Consider the following 17709-nt stretch of genomic DNA (forward strand, 5'->3'; position numbering starts at 1 on the left):
TTTACGCAAGCGCCACTTTTATCTGCGTCTGCCGAGTTACACCGTGCGTTCAATCTTTATCTGTGTAGTGCTCCCTGCTTGCCCTCGAAAAAGAAATGGTCCAATGTTACATTCTTTTTAGTTGCTGCTGATAACTTTTTGTTACCAATTTCTTTGGCCAAGGTGTTTTTCTAAACCAATCACTTCCCTTTAAATTCCTTGGAAACCAACACCAGGTCTGTGTCCCGTCATCTCCCTTCCCAAAGCTGCAGCCCTGAGGTGCCCGCAGGGCTCAGGCTTTGCTTATAGTGACTGGGAATTCCTGCAAAACACAGTCCTGGCCCGGGACTGGAACTCCGCAATATGGAGAAAAAAGGTGTTGTGCCTTTTGGTTTTTTTAATCAATCAGCTTGGGTACAATAAAACATATACCTTAATACAGAACAGCCAGGCTAATGAACCTGCCATGCGGTACGTCTCCCTTACTTGCATTTGATTCCCTCACGAAGAGGCAGGTTACAGCACCTCATGAACGTCAGAATCAACAGGGTGGGTACTAAGGCATGAAGCTCCACAGCAGCAGGAGACCCCGCCACCCCAGCGCCACGTCCGGCCTGTGCTTAAATGAACGTCTTGTTTGACTTCATCACCTGGTGCTGATAGATGACAGAATCTCAGTTCTTCTGAGAATCAAGCTAAAGTAACATTTTATTTCCCTTTAAAGACTTATTGTATTATAGATAAGAAAAAATGTACAGTGATTAACAACTTCAACATTTCTCTTGTTTTTTTAAGCAACCCTGTTATCTGCATGGTTTCTGTGTACTTCCATGCATAAGCACAAGAGTGACCCATAACATGCAGGGGGAAAAGTACATTTAATTTCCAAAATTATTATTTTTTTAATACATATATCACATAGACTTCTCATAAACAAAGATTTGTGTGTATGAGTCAAATGCAGGAACAGTGGCCCTTCAGAAGAAATATTTTTAAACTTAACACCTCAACAATGAAATGTCAAATGAAGGGAAATCCTCATTACATGAGACAGGGTAAATTACCCAGAATATAAAACTGGAATTGGAGCAGTAGTTTCTGATACAAAAGAAATCCCCTCGCAGCTGTGGGGGAATGGGGTGCTGTAGACAAACACCTTTGTTGCTATACTTAGTTTGGTTTCTAAAATAGAAAAAGCACAGAATTTTGTATTAGCGTGCAGTGTGATTTCAACTGCTGTTAATAATGTTCACGTTATCACGTGCAGCCCTCAGAAGTGAAAGGATTTGATTCCAGAACTTGTTTTTATTGTTGACAATTGCAATACAAAATGGCTGCTGCGGAAATTCTTTCCCCAGGTAAGAAAATGAGCACTCAGGGATACATTGGTAATGAGGAATTTGAGAATTACATCTTCACCTAAAATGCAGGGTTGATTTCGTAGCTTCACTGATGGGATTTTTCCATTTTCTTCAATGATTAATAATGACTCTCATCCTTCTGGTATGTATACAGAGGTGTTATGCACCAGCCTCAGCATGTACAACCACAAACCAAATGAACGTTTTACATAAGACAGTTTGCTTTTATAGTGATCACACACTGTTGTGAACATAGACTAAAGATAGCAAATGTTGCTTTAATAAGGAATTTTTACAGTAGGCGTAGATATAAAAGTTTTTCAAATTATTTTCACAGGTATCACTGAACATTTCATAGCTGTCTGTTACAGAAGCACCCAAAAGTGCTTTGAGTCTTTCGTTTATTATACATAGTTAAAATATATTACACTTCTGAAGGTATCTTAAATCACTGAACAGTTTCGCTAGCATCTTGATGAGCCAAATGGGAGTAGAAGGCAGTCCACATTCATGATGTGAATATACAGTAAGGTGTTTGACATCTTATTAACTCACTGCTCATGTTCTCAAAATAACCATGGTGATGAGACCTGAAAGACAAGAATTAAGAACTAAATGCTTTAATTTCACTGAATAAAACATTTTAAATAAAGAAAATACAGTTTACCCTATCGCAGACCAGAAAATAAGGTAAAAGTGCATAAATAATTTATATATACATTTCACTTAAATATTGGAAGTATTGGTCCAAGTTTTGATGTAGTCAAAACCCGTGTTAAGAAATGACACTGAGGTGCAGCATATCTAGTGACTAAATGTTGAAGAAAGCTATAAATACTCCAAAAAAATATTGATCTCACTACTGGAAAATCGTAACATTGAGATTTTGGCTTAGGTAAGTGTCACACTGGCACACAAGCCCCAGTTTTCACAGGGGTTGGTTTTGGGCAGTGTCAGCCCCTCCAACGCTGAATCATCAGTGGGGCAGATGAGCTGAAGGCTCCGGGACATTTTTGGTTCTGCTCTGTGCAGAATAACTGATCAAAGGCTCATTTCACACAAAGGCATGAGGCGCCCTTGTCAGCCCGCGCAGGGAGCTTTCTGCAGACTCCTTGTTGTGACCTTTAAAGGAGGAGGAAAAAAAACCTGCTCTGACAGAGGTAAAAACAATTAAAAACAGATGAAAGGAGGAAATGCGAGGCTAATAAACCTACTCACGACAAACGGAAAAGTTCATCTTCATTATGTGCCAATACAGGAGAAAGTACAAATCTGCAAGTTCTTAGCCAGGAGTTATATTGCGCAAGGCAAAGAGGCGCATGGGAAAACATCAGGTCTCCTTGAATTCCAGCCTTACATAACATCAAAATAGTAATTTATCGGTTCTTGGGCAATCTTACTTTCCTGCAGGCTCAGATGATGTTAATATTACAGCCTTTCACTGCAGAGAGCTAAAGCCTAGAGATCTCATAATGGATAAAGAACTTTCTGAGACTATTTTACTATCCTGCCACTATATACTGATTTAAATTACTCACTTTATAAAGATTTTGAAGATTGAAGCATCACAGAACAGAGTTGTAATGCTGCCCTCCATTAGATAAGCAATTTATCCATTAGAATTCTGTATTAGTTTAGAGAACCAGTACTACCAGAACTGCTGAGGGCCTTGGCGTGGAGTTTCAAAATCACAGCGCACTGACAGCAGCTCCTGGAAGGTGCTACAGGGCAGTCTGTTCCACTTGTACAGGGACATACAGGCAATGAAGAGTTTAACTCATTTCTGTAAAGCAAATACTTCTCAAATATCATAAAGCCCAGTTGGCGTGGTATTAACCTCCCTTTTCAATTAAACGCTACACAATCCAGTTTTACTTTGTTGTGGGAGAAAGTGGTTTCATCTTCTTGCTCAAGAGCAATCAACCTCCTAGATGAAGGAGAACTGCACAAAGAATCTTTTCATCAACACTAAAAACGCTGCTACCAAAGGAATTAGAGCCTGTGAGAACTTCATAGTCAATCTAGAAACAGGTTAAGTTGTTGTGAAAAGTCAAATGGTTCAATACTATAGTTGGCACCGGCAGAAACTGGAGTAATTCTCAAAACTAGAGATAAAAACAAAGCAAGGATTACTGCAAGGTGCTGATCTGAAAATACATCATCATCGGCTCAGGAAAAGCGGGACAAGTGAGTTTTCAAACCCTTTCAGCAGCCTGACTTGCATGAGCCAGTCAGTCAACTGAGTGTGCGCATTAACCATCGAGAACTTGCGTCTTTCCCCATCACTACCTCACCTCTAGCTATCAGTTTGAAGCTGCCTAGCTTGTTTCCTTTAAATCCTCATTTCTGCCAGGTAGTGGGACAGGAGAACTGAGTTTAGTGTGACTGTTCTTCAAATCTGAAATAGTCATAGAAAAATAGTCATAACAAATGAAATGTGCAACTTATCTACGCTTGCTAATTCAGGAGCAAGTTAGAAATTGGGAAGAATTGTGAATGGTAGTGATCTCTTGGGAAGGGTTTACAACAACTTATGTCTACACATTTCAACTGCTTGTCAGCGAGGCCATGAATGGAGCCTTTCAGATCAGCTCATCTGGGAAACCAAATAACATAAGAGATGTAGGTTCTGCAATAGAACACATTCCATTCAGTTTTGTTGGCAGATGACTACAGCTGGCCAGTCATCAAATAAAGGTGAAACTGACATGTACGGGCCTGTATGTAAGAAGTATGACCTAAATCTGGTCTGAAATACTTACAATAACCAGTTTACCCTGACATCAACTATGGCTGCAAGTTAAAATATAAGTGGAGATGCAAAACCAAATGTAATGAGGTGCTTTGTCTCCATCAAGTTTCCTGAAGCCACTGGCAAACACAGAAGTTTCCCAAATCTCAGAAGTTTCACGAAAACATTTATAAAATCCAAAATACTTACCTAAAACATAAGCAGCTACTAACTTCTGATTCACACTTAAATGGAGGTAGAGAGGCACCAGGGAATCCATTTCCCCCAATGTAGGTAGCATTAGTGCTGCAATACACACTATTCCTAGGAAGACTGTTAGTAAACTAGGTCCCGACGAGGCAGTTCTGTTTTCTGAAAAACAAAATGGCACAACTGTAAGGAATACCCACCCAATATAAATGTGAAATATTCTGCAAAAAATGTTTGTGGTACATTGAGGCTGCAATGCCCCGAGATTTTCTCTTCCCTTTGGAGTCTGAAGGGGGTGGAAAACAACTCCTAAACCTCCTGCATTTTGCAGGGGAGAAGGCTGCTCCCTGCTCTGATGCTGGAACTTGTTCTCACATGACTTCCCAAGCCCCTCCCTTCTGGAGGAACAGAGCCTGCCAGCAGCTATATATACACACATGCATGACAGCTGGGTGGCTCAGCAACGCTTGGGCTTTCACCATGCATCCTCACTCCATTCCTTGATTTGTTCCTTCAGTGATTAGTAATTAATGAGGAAAGAACACCTAAAGGAGCCTCACATGCAGGCAACTCTGCTTACACTTCTGGATCTAAACTTGGCTGCAGCAAGAGCACAGATTCTTGGGCAGGATGAGTTTCCCTTCCTTCTTTAGAGGACTCAAGGGCTGCACCTGCCAGAACCACTTTATGTGTCACAAATTAGTATCATTTGAAACGTACTTTAAAAAAAAACCAACACTAAGTCAACCACTCTGACAGTCCAGTATCACCAGAGCAAGGAAACACAAACTATAGATGAACCGTCCTTCATGCTCTTCCTTGTGCTGCTTTATTGTGCAGCTGGAACCTACTCAAAGGCACACTGTGTAACGTTCCTGTAAAAAGAGCTTTTAAGGCGTTAGTTGAATACCTCTAACCAAATTCTTAAGAATCATTAGAAATTGGCCAATGTTTTATCAAGTTTTGCTATCCTTAAAGTGAATAGCAATGCATGTCCTGTTTTAATTCCATAAATCTGTTATTCCCGGGTTGCAAGTTATATGCAAAGACTGTAGTTGCTCTGTTTATTGTTTTTCTGTCAGCGAGCAATATAATGTAGCTGACAAGGCTTTTAAGCAGAGAAATAGCCCTTGGATTATGACCAGAATCAGATTGTTCAGGATGGTTCAAACCCTCTGTACTGGAACAACTATCATAGTAACATTTTGTTCTGTGAGCCCAGGATCCTATAGGTTTACTTTAATTGTGTATCCTCCCCTCCTATGTATATTAAGGTTTTTTTAGTAAAAGGTGTTTCACCAGCCAACAAACTATGTAAAAAGAGTGAAACAACTTAGTTTTAACAGAAGGAACACTCTCAAGCAAGTTAATCTATTTTAAGGAATTGATTTTTGTTCTCGTCATGAAAAATAAAGCAGTGACAGAAATATTACAGTATAAATCAGTAAAAGTCAAGTCAAGAATCAGTTTATATTCAGTTCCAGTAAAACTCTTTTCTGTCTCTCCCTACCGCTTCAACTGGACTGTTCGGTTCAGGTTTTGCCCAAGCCTGTTGATTCAGCTCGTCACGTATGAAACGTGCGGAGTTTGCAGCGAGCAACTGTGCTTTTCTGTACTTGTGAGACAGACAAAGGAGATGGCGCAGACCAAGGAGCACTCCAGAAGATGTTTTGGCAATATTTCCTGCTCATCAGGAAATGGAGGATTAAGGGTTTGGAACAAACTCAGAAGGGGCATATGTTCTGAAAGAGCCCAAGGGAAAAAACAACTACCATCCTCTTGCAGATAAATTCCTATCGGCTGCAGCAGAACTTCTGCATCAGAGGAACATCAGATGTACTCCCCAAAGTATGACATGCAAACGGGGGGCAGCAAAGGGTCTTGATTAATCAAGAGAGCACAAGCAGAACAGCCATAGTCTGGGTTCCTGGGCACTGTCATCCCCCAGTGATAAATATGACAGTTTTACAGGTTAAGTAAAAAGAATTATTTAAAAATGTATTTTAGTCTAGTCTTTCTAGTCACTTCAGCTATTCATAACTGATTCAGAAGATGGGAGGGGTAGAAGATTTCAGCTACCTGGTTGACACAAAGTCTGCTCAAAAAAGACACTTTCCGCCAGGTGTTCTTTTATTCGTTTCTCCTCCTCTTCCTTTTGTTGTTGTTGTTCCTTTGCAGATGGAAGCAGAGTGGCAATAATCTCCTTTTTCCCTAGTGCTTTCCTCTGGCTCTGCTCAGACACTTGTAGACGGAACTTATCTATCACACCAAAGTAAGATGAGCGAACATCTCTGTGACGAATCACGCTGCAGAAGAAAACAACATTTTGAAACAGAGGGACTGATACAAAGCATGTCTCCTCTGGGATTACGCCCTACACACCGATGTTTCCCCTCTTTCTTCCCCACAGATGCATTGCAATAGTCCAGATCCCCATTCCCTCATGTCACTCCATGTTCTTGATAATTTGATCTTGCCTCCTCTCTCCCCTCATGTTTCCTCTGGTTCCCAAACATATCCGCTCCAATCAGCTGGCCAAAAAGAACAGTTAATTCTCTATCTCAAGCACACCTTTGCCTCAGCCTGAGACCTCACTGCCAATTTTCATGAAATATCCATTATCTGAAAGATGCCCCCTCTTTTATCAAAGTTTTTTAATGCTGGCCAATGTTTTTAAAAGGTATGGGGGGACTGGAGTGGTCAGGGAAGGAACGAAGAAAAGCAGGACCGCCAAATGCTTGGACAGCTGATGGCAAAAGTCCAGCTTTTGGGGGAAACCAGGCTCAAAGCCTTGCCTTGGTAAACCTCCTCACTGTCCAGCAACAACTCTGTTGTTCTACTGCTTTGAATAGGTTGACCAAGGCGGCTTCAACAGTAAAACAGGGGAATCGCTGTTGCATTCCTTCAAATTTTATGGCATTTCATGGGAAAAATTGTATGTGGGACCTACAAAAGGCACAGTTTTAAAATAACACTAATCAAAGACAGTACAGACCTCTGAGCAGTGGAGAGGAGAGAGGAGGCTCAACTGCCTCCTCTCTGCACTTATGATTCATTCTGAAAATACATACCTAGCACTAAAAAAGCTATAACATTTAGGTTTTGAAGTCACATCAGCTCTTATGGTTAATATGGATTTTAATTATTTTTCCAAAGTGGAAAACTCTGTTTATAAAAGGCTATTCTAAATTTCTAAGATAACAATACCTACATATAAGTGATTTGGCTTCAAGAAGGTTGCCATCTCCTGAGGGGAAAAGAATGATTCTACTCTTAGTAATACAGGATATTAGTTTTAAAACTGCTTCAGAAACCTATTTTTGTGATATGTACTAAAATTCTGCAAGAAACAATTTTTGTGTTTCAGCCTTAATTTAAAGTAACTGTATCACATCAAGGTATCTACAATCATTAACACTTATCCAGCACTTGTAACTGGTATCTAGTCTGATCAGACTATTTAACAAGGAAACAAAGTCATCCCCCAAGCTAGAAGGCTGCAGGAATGTACGCAGGTTTACGTCACTTTAGAGGCAAAATAGTGTGCTTATGACAGGCTTTCAGCAAGTTGAGTGTTGGCTGGGCAACTGCCTCCACTAAAACAAAAGGATTGTCAGGGGGAAAAAAGCCTAATTCATACAACTCTCAGCACATCAGAACAGTAGATTCAACTCTTATTCCTTCCTTTAACACTTCCTTTTAACATTTTATTTCTACTCTTAGTACCAGCGTACTACCAACCTAAACAGAATCTTTACGTAACACTGTGGTATGAGAACCTGCATCTGCTGCCAAGCAAAGAGCTGTTTTCTGCAGACCCTTATAAACAAATACATTCTCCTGTTTCTTTTTAGAGACCATTGCATAATTGGAAGCTCTGTAGAATATCTGTTTATCTGGCAAACAGCCACACTTGCATAGTACTGCTCATATCCTAGCAGTAAACACTGCCTTTAGACAGCAACCATTGGAACAGGATGGGGGTTTTCGCGGCAGAAAAAATTCCCTTGGAAACATGCATATGTCTTACTTTATTTAATAAAAGACATTTGTTTAAGATGAACCAAATGTAATCACACTTGTGTAAATGTCTGCTAAAGAGTGGAATAGCTCACTGATAAATTGCTATATTCTGACCTGTTCTGTTCCATTTCTGGGACTGTTGCCCCTGCCCACCAAAACTTTTTAGTTCCATGTTTTAATGTTCTTTTCTATTTGGTGAGTCCTTGAAATTTTCCAAATTACACCTAAGGAGAAGAGTCTATTGGAAAGAGCCGTTTCCTAAGCACAGTATTATTTACCTGACAAAAGACAGATCATTCAATAGCAGGTTAGGGGTTTGTTGTTTTGTATTTGGCCATTCGTTAGCCAGAGATTCCAGAAGGTGTTTCACAATTTGCAGATTTCTAGTCAGAAAGCTCGGTCTGCTCTTTTAGGCACCTTCATGCCTTCTTTAGCTGTATCTGTACATCAGCACAGAAATTGTATGGCAAATGAATTATGAAAAAAAAAAAAGTTGGTCTATTTTAACTTATATACCTACTCTACTTTGAATTCTAGCAGCCTGCAGATCCTATGCATTATTGCGGTCACTTAACCAGCCTTTTTATTTTCCCTGTTATTGGGTTGGAACCTGACAGGAGAAACAAGTAAAGGGGAGACAGATCTAAGAAGAAAGGTGGTTGGGGTGAAAGGCAGGTAGACCATGGGGGTCTTGCTTTTCTTGTTATTTCTAACAAAAAAAATACTCAGAGGAGGCTCATATTATTCTCACTGCTGGTTTACATACACTACAGGATGCATTTACAAGCATTTTATTTATTCCTAAAGACAAAATTAAAGAAGGAAGTATCTCCATTATTGTAATATCTCTGCCCTAGAGTGAAAGAATAGCCAAGACCAGATGGCCACAAGAATATGAGAGATTAGAAAAATTGTATATCTTTATCCAACTTAGTTTATACTATGCATGCTGTCATTTACTGTATCTTAAATAATAAAAGAAATTAGGGTAATCAAGTGTCATACATTATATATATAAAAAAATAAAACAACCAACTTTTACTTACATATCAACACAGCACTGAGGCTTCACTGCACCAGTAGGATCAACCACCGCATATTTATTTGGAGTTGTACAAAGAACTGCAACGAAAAGGACAGTAGTGGTAACAAATCATTATACACACCTCACCAACTTCATCAACAGACACACGTAAAGACAAGAGTTTGGTTTTGTCATAAATATGCTTTGTTACATGAATTATTATTGGACTGTTCAAGATCAGCAACTAACCCTTAAACAGAACTTAACCTAAGAAACCCACCTTTGAATTTTAAGGCAAACTCATAGGGGTTATATAGAGTCAACACCTGCTTGTGTGTTGACTGGTCATCTGCATAAAATATAAGTTCTGTAGGAAAAACAAAAACAGGAAGATTTCCTTCCACTAACTCTGGCTGTCTTTTTTGTTGCTGCATTGGCACTGAATCCTCCTTGCTGCTTCTTGTGTTCTTATGATTTTGTATCCTCAGAGACTTCAGTTTTTGAATCGTTTAAGAATTCCAAAGCATTTTGGCAATTCTAAAGGAAAAAAAGGGGAAAAAAAGAGAAAAGGCAAGAAGATTATTTCCATAAGTCTACACTAAACTGAAGCAGACAACAAAGGTGTAAAAATATAGAACTTGATGCTTGGCTATGAATCTACCTTAAGTTCCTTCAAAAATACGGATATAGAAAAGAAATATTTGCATCAGGTTTCCCTCTATTTAACAAACCACTATAAAATAAATGGAGAAGCACTTCTTCAGTGTATCATGAGAGCATTGGGGTTCCAATCCATGACTAAGGCTGCTTATGCTCAGTCTTTGCAACACAAACCAAACACCACCACCACCACCAAGATATCCCATCCTTGCCTCGGGACACTCGCACCTGAGAAACAAAAAAACCCACAGCAACACGAGGAAGCACAAAGACGTGAGGCAGCCGTAGTCACCAGTCAGGCAGGAATCTCCGCAGCAGTGACCTACTCGGAGCATTCCCAGATGAGGAATAACACCTCAGGTATCTGCTCATACAGGCACTGAGGTATGTCAAATCCCAGAGATTCAGAACAAAAGAATGGGGAACACCTTCACGCCTTGTTTAAACTAACCTCATGTGAGAATGGCATGGTAGTTACACGAAAAATAACTGCGATAAGGGATACCAAACAGATTAGGGATTTACTGTTTGATTAAAAAAATAAGACAGGTTTTCTACCACCACTGCCTCTAACCAAAGTATAACCATCATAATTCTCCCTCTGCCACCCCTACAGTTTTATTTTGAGTGACATTCCAGAACTAAAGCCAGAACACATGAGCCGATCAAGCAACAATCCCAAACATAATTCATAAAATAAAATTAAGGCCAGACTTCTCAGCACACATACCATTGACTTCAGACACTAGAGACAGAACAAAGTGAAACAGCTACATATCCTTTTTCCCCCCCAAGAACATCATATTTTACTATAGCTCCTATAGGTTAATTATCAAACTGAAGGTGTCCTTTGAGGCTTAACTTTATGATATAGTAGAAAACGTTAAAAGAACAAAAAGTTCCTACTGACTCATTAGCTGTACTTTCGCTTCTAATTAAGCTTTATAAAACAAAGTCCATTTCAGCTGGTCTCCAGTCTAATAAACTGATCTGGCTGCACCTTAAGAAATTTAATTTCTGAACTTTCTAGCAGCGAACAGCCCTGGCATTATGAACCATGCAAACCAAATGCTTATTCTTGCATTCTAAACATCACGATGCTCACATTTCCATGCACCAGATACATGTTTCATACTTGAAACATGACACAAGTTTAGGTGTTTACTAGAGTATATCTGTCATATCTTCAAATTTACAGGTTCTGATTCTTATTCACAAACTAAGCTTTTAATTTTTTCTTGTTGTTGTTAATAGCAAGTCATTCCTGTAGAATTTAAATTCATGGCTCTTACTGGAATGTCTTTCCCGAAGATCCAGTTTCTTTTCAGAGTGTAGGTTTGTTTCCACTTCACTGAAATGCTACTAATAATATTCTGAAAGCAAATCCCCAGTGATAGAGTTCCAAGCTGATATTCTGCTACCTAAGAAGAGTCTAGGAAAAGGAATAGCTCTGTCAGCGGCAATTTGGGTTCCAAGTGTTTCTTAGAATTTTGGTGAATCCCTTTTGTTTCAAAAGAATTAACAAACTCTGTGTTGTGGCTTAACCCCAGCCAGCAACCCACACAGCCACTTGCTCACAACCCCATGGTGGGATGGGGGAGAGAATCGGAAGAGTAAAACTTGTGGGTTGAATAAAGACAGTTTAATAGGTAAAGAAAGCAAAAGCCACAAGCAAAGCAAACTAAGGGATCCGTTCACTCCTCCCCATGGCAGGCAGGTGTGCAGCCATCCCCAGGACAGCTGGGCTCCATCGCACCTAAGGGTTACTTGGGAAGACAGAAGCCATCACTCCAAACATATGCCCTCTTCCTTTTCCTTCCCCCAGCTTTTTACTGCTGAGCATGACGTCCCATGGTGTGGAATATCCCTTTGTCAGTTGGGGTCAGTTGTCCCCGCTGCGCCCCCTGAGCCAAATCACCAGTGGGCAGTGTGAGTGGCAGAAAAGGCCTTGGCTCAGGGTAAGCACCACTCAGCGACATCAGAAACATCCCTGACTTATCAGCACTGTTTCCAGCACAAACCCAAAACACAGCCCCTAACTGGCTACTAGGGAGAAAATTATCCCAGGCACAACCAGCACGCTCTGGAATCACTTTGTCCAGCACGCATAAGCATTATTTCTCAAACGACTTTATGTACTATTGCAAAGTGACATTCATTGTTCCATTCAAATATATTAAGACTATATGAAGCACTAATGTGGAAAAACTGTCAGGAATACAAAACTTATTTTCAAACTTCTCATAGGCAAAAAAGATTATTTTTTTTCTACAAAAGCTAACTCAATACAGTAAGCATATGTGAGAATCTTTGGTTCTCATACATATCAATATTGCATACACTGCATAACAGAAATATAGGCAATCTTGGAAATTAACACAAAGGTTTCTTTCCTAATTAACATTTTAAACAACTGTATAACCAACAGCAAGCTACTGCTAGATATTTCTAAGTAAGTATATTTAATAATTTTAAAATAGTATTTATAATAACATCATTCTGATGCTCTAGGTTTTTTATTTTAACATTGCATGGGTTTCATTCTGATTCCTGGTGTCATAGCACAACTCCAATTTCTTCAGCTCAGCCAGCGGCAAGTGCTTAGGTGTTGAAAAAACACCCTAATCACATCATCAGCCGAGGTACGGATCACTAAGCTCGCTCTTCTTACGCATCTGTTGAAAATGCAGCGCGCAAACCTCCCAGGATTCCACAACTTGCAGGTGGAAAGTCACCAATATTAAAAAGGTATCTGCTCTGTTATTGCTTCCTTTTCTTATTTAGCTTGGGTGGATAACTAGTTACGGCTCAAACTGGCCAAAGCAAATCTGGCAAACCCAGGCCTCTGTCGCACATGTTTGCTGACAGAGGAGGGTCACTCCGGATATAAATTTCTGGATTTCTAAGTGAGCATCCAGCATCCTTTTTAAAATAATAATTTTGGCTTAGAAGCCACCTTGCTGGGACATCTCACCAAGTAATATCAGTAAAAGTACTTTTTTCCAAAGCCTATACATACGCTGGGGAGATATGATACTTTAACAACAGCATATAGCACCCATCAACAAGAAACTGGAAAGGCTTTTAGGAAGAAAGTCTGTATCACCAGGACTTCTCTGCACCCCTGTAAACATTCCGAATAAGGCTACGCTGGCCGCCCTTCGCACCCCAGGCAGCTCATTCCAAAGAAACTTGGCTGCTGTGCTTCTCCACTCCCAGCACAGCAGATTCTCGCCACAACCACCACATTTTGTAGTCAACAGTCACCACCTGCAGAACATATAAGTTTGCCCAAACAAATCTGTACAGAACAGAAATCTGTGGTCTCGAGGCTGTGACCTCCACTGCCCAGATGGGCTTCTCCCACTGCCACCAGTGGAATTCCCCGCTGGTGCAGGGCTCTGTCAAATGGAATGTTCGTTGCAGGACGTGGGCCAAAGTGTAACACCTGAACAATGCCAGCTTGCTTTCCACTGCTCTTTGAAGTCCAAAACAATTGGCGCTGATACTTTTTTTTTTTTTAGCACAATAAGGATCTTTCCTCCCTGAAGTTACTAAATATATACTGCTGGTGTCACAACAGCACAGATCTGCCAGTGCTTCCTTTGAAATCTCTTGCTTCATAAATTTAACTTGACAAAGAAAAACGTTAAGTGAAACTTCTCTCTCGGAAGAAATAACACCAATTGTGATTTGTTTTTACTGAACATGTATCTGCTGAAAAAATAAATCAAGTGAGGAAGTTATTTGTTCCCATTTTATCTTCCAATAGCTTCATCACCAGGGATTCCAAGTGCATTTGCTGGCTGGTGGGTTTTTTGGTTTGTTCGTTTTCCTGACAACTGCAGATAACTCTACAGAATGTCATCTGGTAAATACTATTCAGAACATAAACTCTTTACAGCCATGGTCTCCACATTCTCCTTTTAAAAATTGTCTAATTACAGCGTAGTCTATTTTTGTTCTACATGATAATCTACCCTCTAAATCTACACAATAAGCCTTTCTACACTATATACTCAATAAAAAACAATGCATTTTGAGTGTATATTTACAAAATAAGCCATAAAGTCTGCTTCAAAATTCCCTCCTGAGTCAAGCGGTGCAATTACTTTAAGCTACATGCAAATACAGCTTAAGATCTGAAGCAGATCTATTAACATTTTGCTTCTCCAAAAGTTTCTGAAGGCCTTAACATGCACTTATGCAACTCACTGTTTAAACTACCTGCAATTACCTGGGAGAGTCAGCTAACGATCCGAGCACAGACCCAGCGGACAGGATGGCTGGATTCCATTATTGCGAACTCTGTCACTGACACTCATGACCTTGAGCAAGTTAGTTAACCTCACCTCAGTTTGCTAATCTATGAAGGCACATATTCTGCAAAGTATTCAAGTAGGCGGATAGTCACGTTTAAACTGGCAGAACAACTCTGACACTTTGCAAAGCCCAGGCTAAAATATGCTACTGTTTACCTCTTTACAGGGTGATCAGACATGTAACCAGTAACTGTCTTCAGGATGCTGTAAAATGAAATAGTCTCAGAGCATTACCTGTTAGCATAGATGACTACAGCATGCATAAATCATGCTGATACTGACAGCAAAACTTATTAGGACCACATTATTTTTTTCTTTATTTTTTCAAATGCTGAAAAGGTGACAGTAACAAAAAAGTATTCAAATGCAACTAAGAGACATGCAAAAGCAGAGCAAAAGTAAATAACAGCTGTGCATTGCTTCTGATCCATTCTACTATATGGCTCAGAAGAATCCTACAGAAGACTTTCAAGGGCACACCTGCTTTAGCCCTTATTTTCTCACTTTCAGGTTGTGTTCAATGCACTGAACTGGCTGGTCTTTAAACGTGTATTGTGCTCATTAGCGCTACGTCGCTTTTTTTCCCCGTCTCAGACCAGCTTCAAACACTCGGCTCAAACACCAGATCCCACAGACCGAGGAAAATACTTTTTCCCCGGAGAACCAGGGCAAGACGGGCGTTCCGACCTCCCTCTCGGAGCGCACCTACCGAAGGCAGAGAAACAGCAATAACTGCAACACGCTTAATTGATCCTCTTTGTTCTCCGGCACGGAGCAGCAGATAAAGGCTGAGGCACCCACACTCTAACGGCCTCTCCGCAGCCCGGCCCGGTAACGCAGCCGGTCCCTCCGCCCCGGGGGCAGCTCGGAGCGCGGTCAAGCGAGCCCCGGCCCCGCGGCTGAGAGGGCCCGGCCGGGCAGGCGACGCCGCCGGGGCCTCGGAGCGCGGCCACCGCCCCGCTGCTCCCCACGGCCCGCCGAGGGGACAGGCCGCGGGCGCCAGGCCCCGCCCGGGCCGGCAGAGCGAGGGCTGCCGGGGGAGAACCCCGCGCTCCCCGCCGGCGGGGAGGGGCGGCCCGTCCCGCCAGGGCCCGTCGCTGCCCGCTCCAGGAACGGGGGTGTCCCGCCGCTCCTCCCCCCCATCCCCTCCCCCGCCGGCCCGGGGCTGTCGTGCGGCGCCCCCCGCCCCGAACTCACCGCTGGGGGCCGCTGGGTGCGGGCTCGCGCGGCGCCCCCTTTGTCCGCCGCCCCCCCCGCCTGCTCCCGTCACTGCAGGTAGCGTCGTCGCTATGGCTGCCGGGATCGCGGCGGCCTCGCTCCTTCCCTCCCTCCCGCCATGGCCGTACGTCACGGGGCCCCGCCCCCACCGAGCCCCGCCCCCACCGAGTCCCCCCCCCTGCGCCGCCATGTCGGGCAAAGGGAACGCTGGGGTGAGCGGTGTTCGGTCCTCGGCTGTCCCCGCAACCGGCTGGCCTGTCCCGGCAGGTAGCGCGGGGCCGGGCCGCCCCTCAGGGGATCGCCGGCGCCGCGTGGGGGGCGTGAGGAGCAGCAAAGCCAGGGGAGGCCCAGTGGCGGGAACCGCCGGAGGTCGCACCGGCCCGCGGCTTCTCTCCTATGGGAAGTCGGTTTTTATTAAGAACTCTTTACCTCATCTGATTGTTTCTGAGGCCTGGTCCCTTCCCGAAAGGGTTCCTGGTCCCCCTCTCTGCTCTCGTTGCCCTTGACCTTGGGGCTGCTCCGTTTCCTGGGCCCAAACCCGCTTCAGCTTCGCTTCGGCCGCGGCCCTGGAGCCCCAGCCCGGACCGGCCTGCGGTGACTGACTCGGCTGAAGGCTCAGGCTGTCTCACCTGCTCCGAATGCACAATGAAACTGGTAACAAGCAGAGTGTAGCATTCACGGTCATCTAATCACACAGTAGCACAGATTTAATAGTGTATGGTGTCTCGGTAAACTCTACCTGTTGATACTTTTGTTCTATATTCCTCTTACTGATTTTTTTTCAATTGAAATCATTGTGGACTTAAGCTTATTTTATGCAATAACTACCTTTTTTTTTTCTGACTTGGGCTTTTAAGCCCAGTATAATAATAATTAAAAAAAAAAAGTGGCAGCATAATCACCACCTAAGATCATGCCCAACTTGAAGATTATTAATGCAGCAAAATGTTTTTGTTGCAAGTCAGGTGAATAATTAAGATTTACATTAAGCCATCCAGTCAGCAGGATTGCAAAACCTTTTTCCTATTACCAGGCTTTACCCACCAGTGAAATGAAGACACTTGCATGGTGAAACAAACACAGCAGGTATTAGTATTTCACAATAACATCATGAAACAATTCAGAACAGGAAGTAACATATTTTGTCTATTTTAGATTGTGGAAGACATTAAAGAAGTTTTTAAAAACCCTTCTTTTTGTAATTTAGCCAAGATGTGTGTGTTAGCGCTCATCTTTTTCCAAATACCTCCTTCTGCAGGTCTCCTAGTTGCTAGTAGTTCATCAACAGTTTCAGTCTTATAGCCACAAATTACATAATATTACACTTTAGTTATTGTATATAGAAATAATAATCTTGTCAGAGTTTCCAAAAATGTATGCAGTGAAAACTGGTAAAATATATTTTGTTTCTTGACAGGCATCAATCAGCTCATAGAGTTTAATGCTTATGTTCAAAAATAAACTGCAGTTCTTGTTTTTAAGCAGACTATCAGACTTAAACCTTCAGGATACATTAGAAAGTTATGTTTTTACTGAGTATTAAATGTAGGATGTTTCTGATTTTGGAAATCTGTCTAAGGAGAAACGGAAGACAGAAACATGCTTCAGAAATATTAATCATAAACAGAATGATCAGATTAGAAAAGATAGAATTTTAAATGGCGGGACTTAGAAGCACATTAATTAGCCAAGCTGATATTTTCCAGTTAATCCATCTCATTTACAAAGCAAGCTCAGGATCTGTAAAAGTGGGGTTTAGGTCTCCTTTTAGAAGTTTCCCAGAATTCAACTTTGTTTTTTCTATCACACATTTAATAACATTTACATCCACTGGCCACCTGTTGACAACCAGAAATCGTGCTGGTCTCCTTCCTCTTCCACCCGCCTATTGCTGCAGCTTGTTTACAGGTTATTTGGTTATTTTAAAAGCCCTGTGTTAACTCCTTAATTCCAGTTAAGTGTGAAAACTATTGTATCCGTATGAGCAGGAGTCAGTGCTCTTCCCTCCTTGTCGCTTGTGCCTGATGCTTCAGAGCGCACAAACCCCTTGTCACTGACAATTGTGCAACAATGTGCCCTTGAGAGAGATCATGCCCCATCCCAGACATTATTAAAGGTACATATGTGCCATCGCTATTTACCCAGCACTGACACATGCAAAAATATTACAGAGCTGCTTGA

At 41.8% G+C, this 17709-nt stretch overlaps 1 protein-coding gene across 3 annotated transcripts; it reads right to left on the reverse strand.

Moving 5' to 3' along the window:
- Nucleotides 1–1420: 1420 nt before the first annotated feature.
- On the reverse strand, nt 1421–15645 carry MOSPD1 (motile sperm domain containing 1). Of its 3 annotated transcripts, none has more exons than XM_082062174.1 (7): nt 15508–15645; nt 9609–9865; nt 9351–9426; nt 6361–6587; nt 4282–4443; nt 3635–3738; nt 1421–1930 (listed from the first exon to the last, which is right to left on the reverse strand). In XM_082062174.1, exons 2-6 carry the CDS (start codon nt 9760–9762, stop codon nt 3659–3661), a joined length of 699 nt encoding a protein of 232 aa, XP_081918300.1. In that variant the 5' UTR covers nt 9763–9865; nt 15508–15645; the 3' UTR covers nt 1421–1930; nt 3635–3658. The 3 variants fall into 3 exon arrangements, with proteins under 3 accessions (XP_081918300.1, XP_081918301.1, XP_081918302.1); XM_082062175.1 differs by lacking the exon at nt 15508–15645 and adding an exon at nt 15020–15305; XM_082062176.1 differs by lacking the exon at nt 3635–3738.
- Nucleotides 15646–17709: the final 2064 nt, after the last annotated feature.

The sequence above is a fragment of the Streptopelia decaocto genome, assembly GCF_964273445.1.
Source record: "Streptopelia decaocto genome assembly, chromosome: 10".
Lineage (NCBI taxonomy): Eukaryota > Metazoa > Chordata > Aves > Columbiformes > Columbidae > Streptopelia > Streptopelia decaocto.

Excerpts from the sequence above, each read along its gene's own strand:
- MOSPD1 (XM_082062174.1), bottom strand. The coding sequence starts at position 9,762 with ATGCAGCAACAAAAAAGACAGCCAGAGTTAGTGGAAGGAAATCTTCCT. Across the intron at positions 6,588-9,350 it reads CCTCAGTGCTGTGTTGATAT|CGTGATTCGTCACAGAGATG; the intron begins GTAAGTAAAAGT and ends TTTCTTCTGCAG. Across the intron at positions 3,739-4,281 it reads AGTAGCTGCTTATGTTTTAG|ATTTGAAGAACAGTCACACT; the intron begins GTAAGTATTTTG and ends TGACTATTTCAG.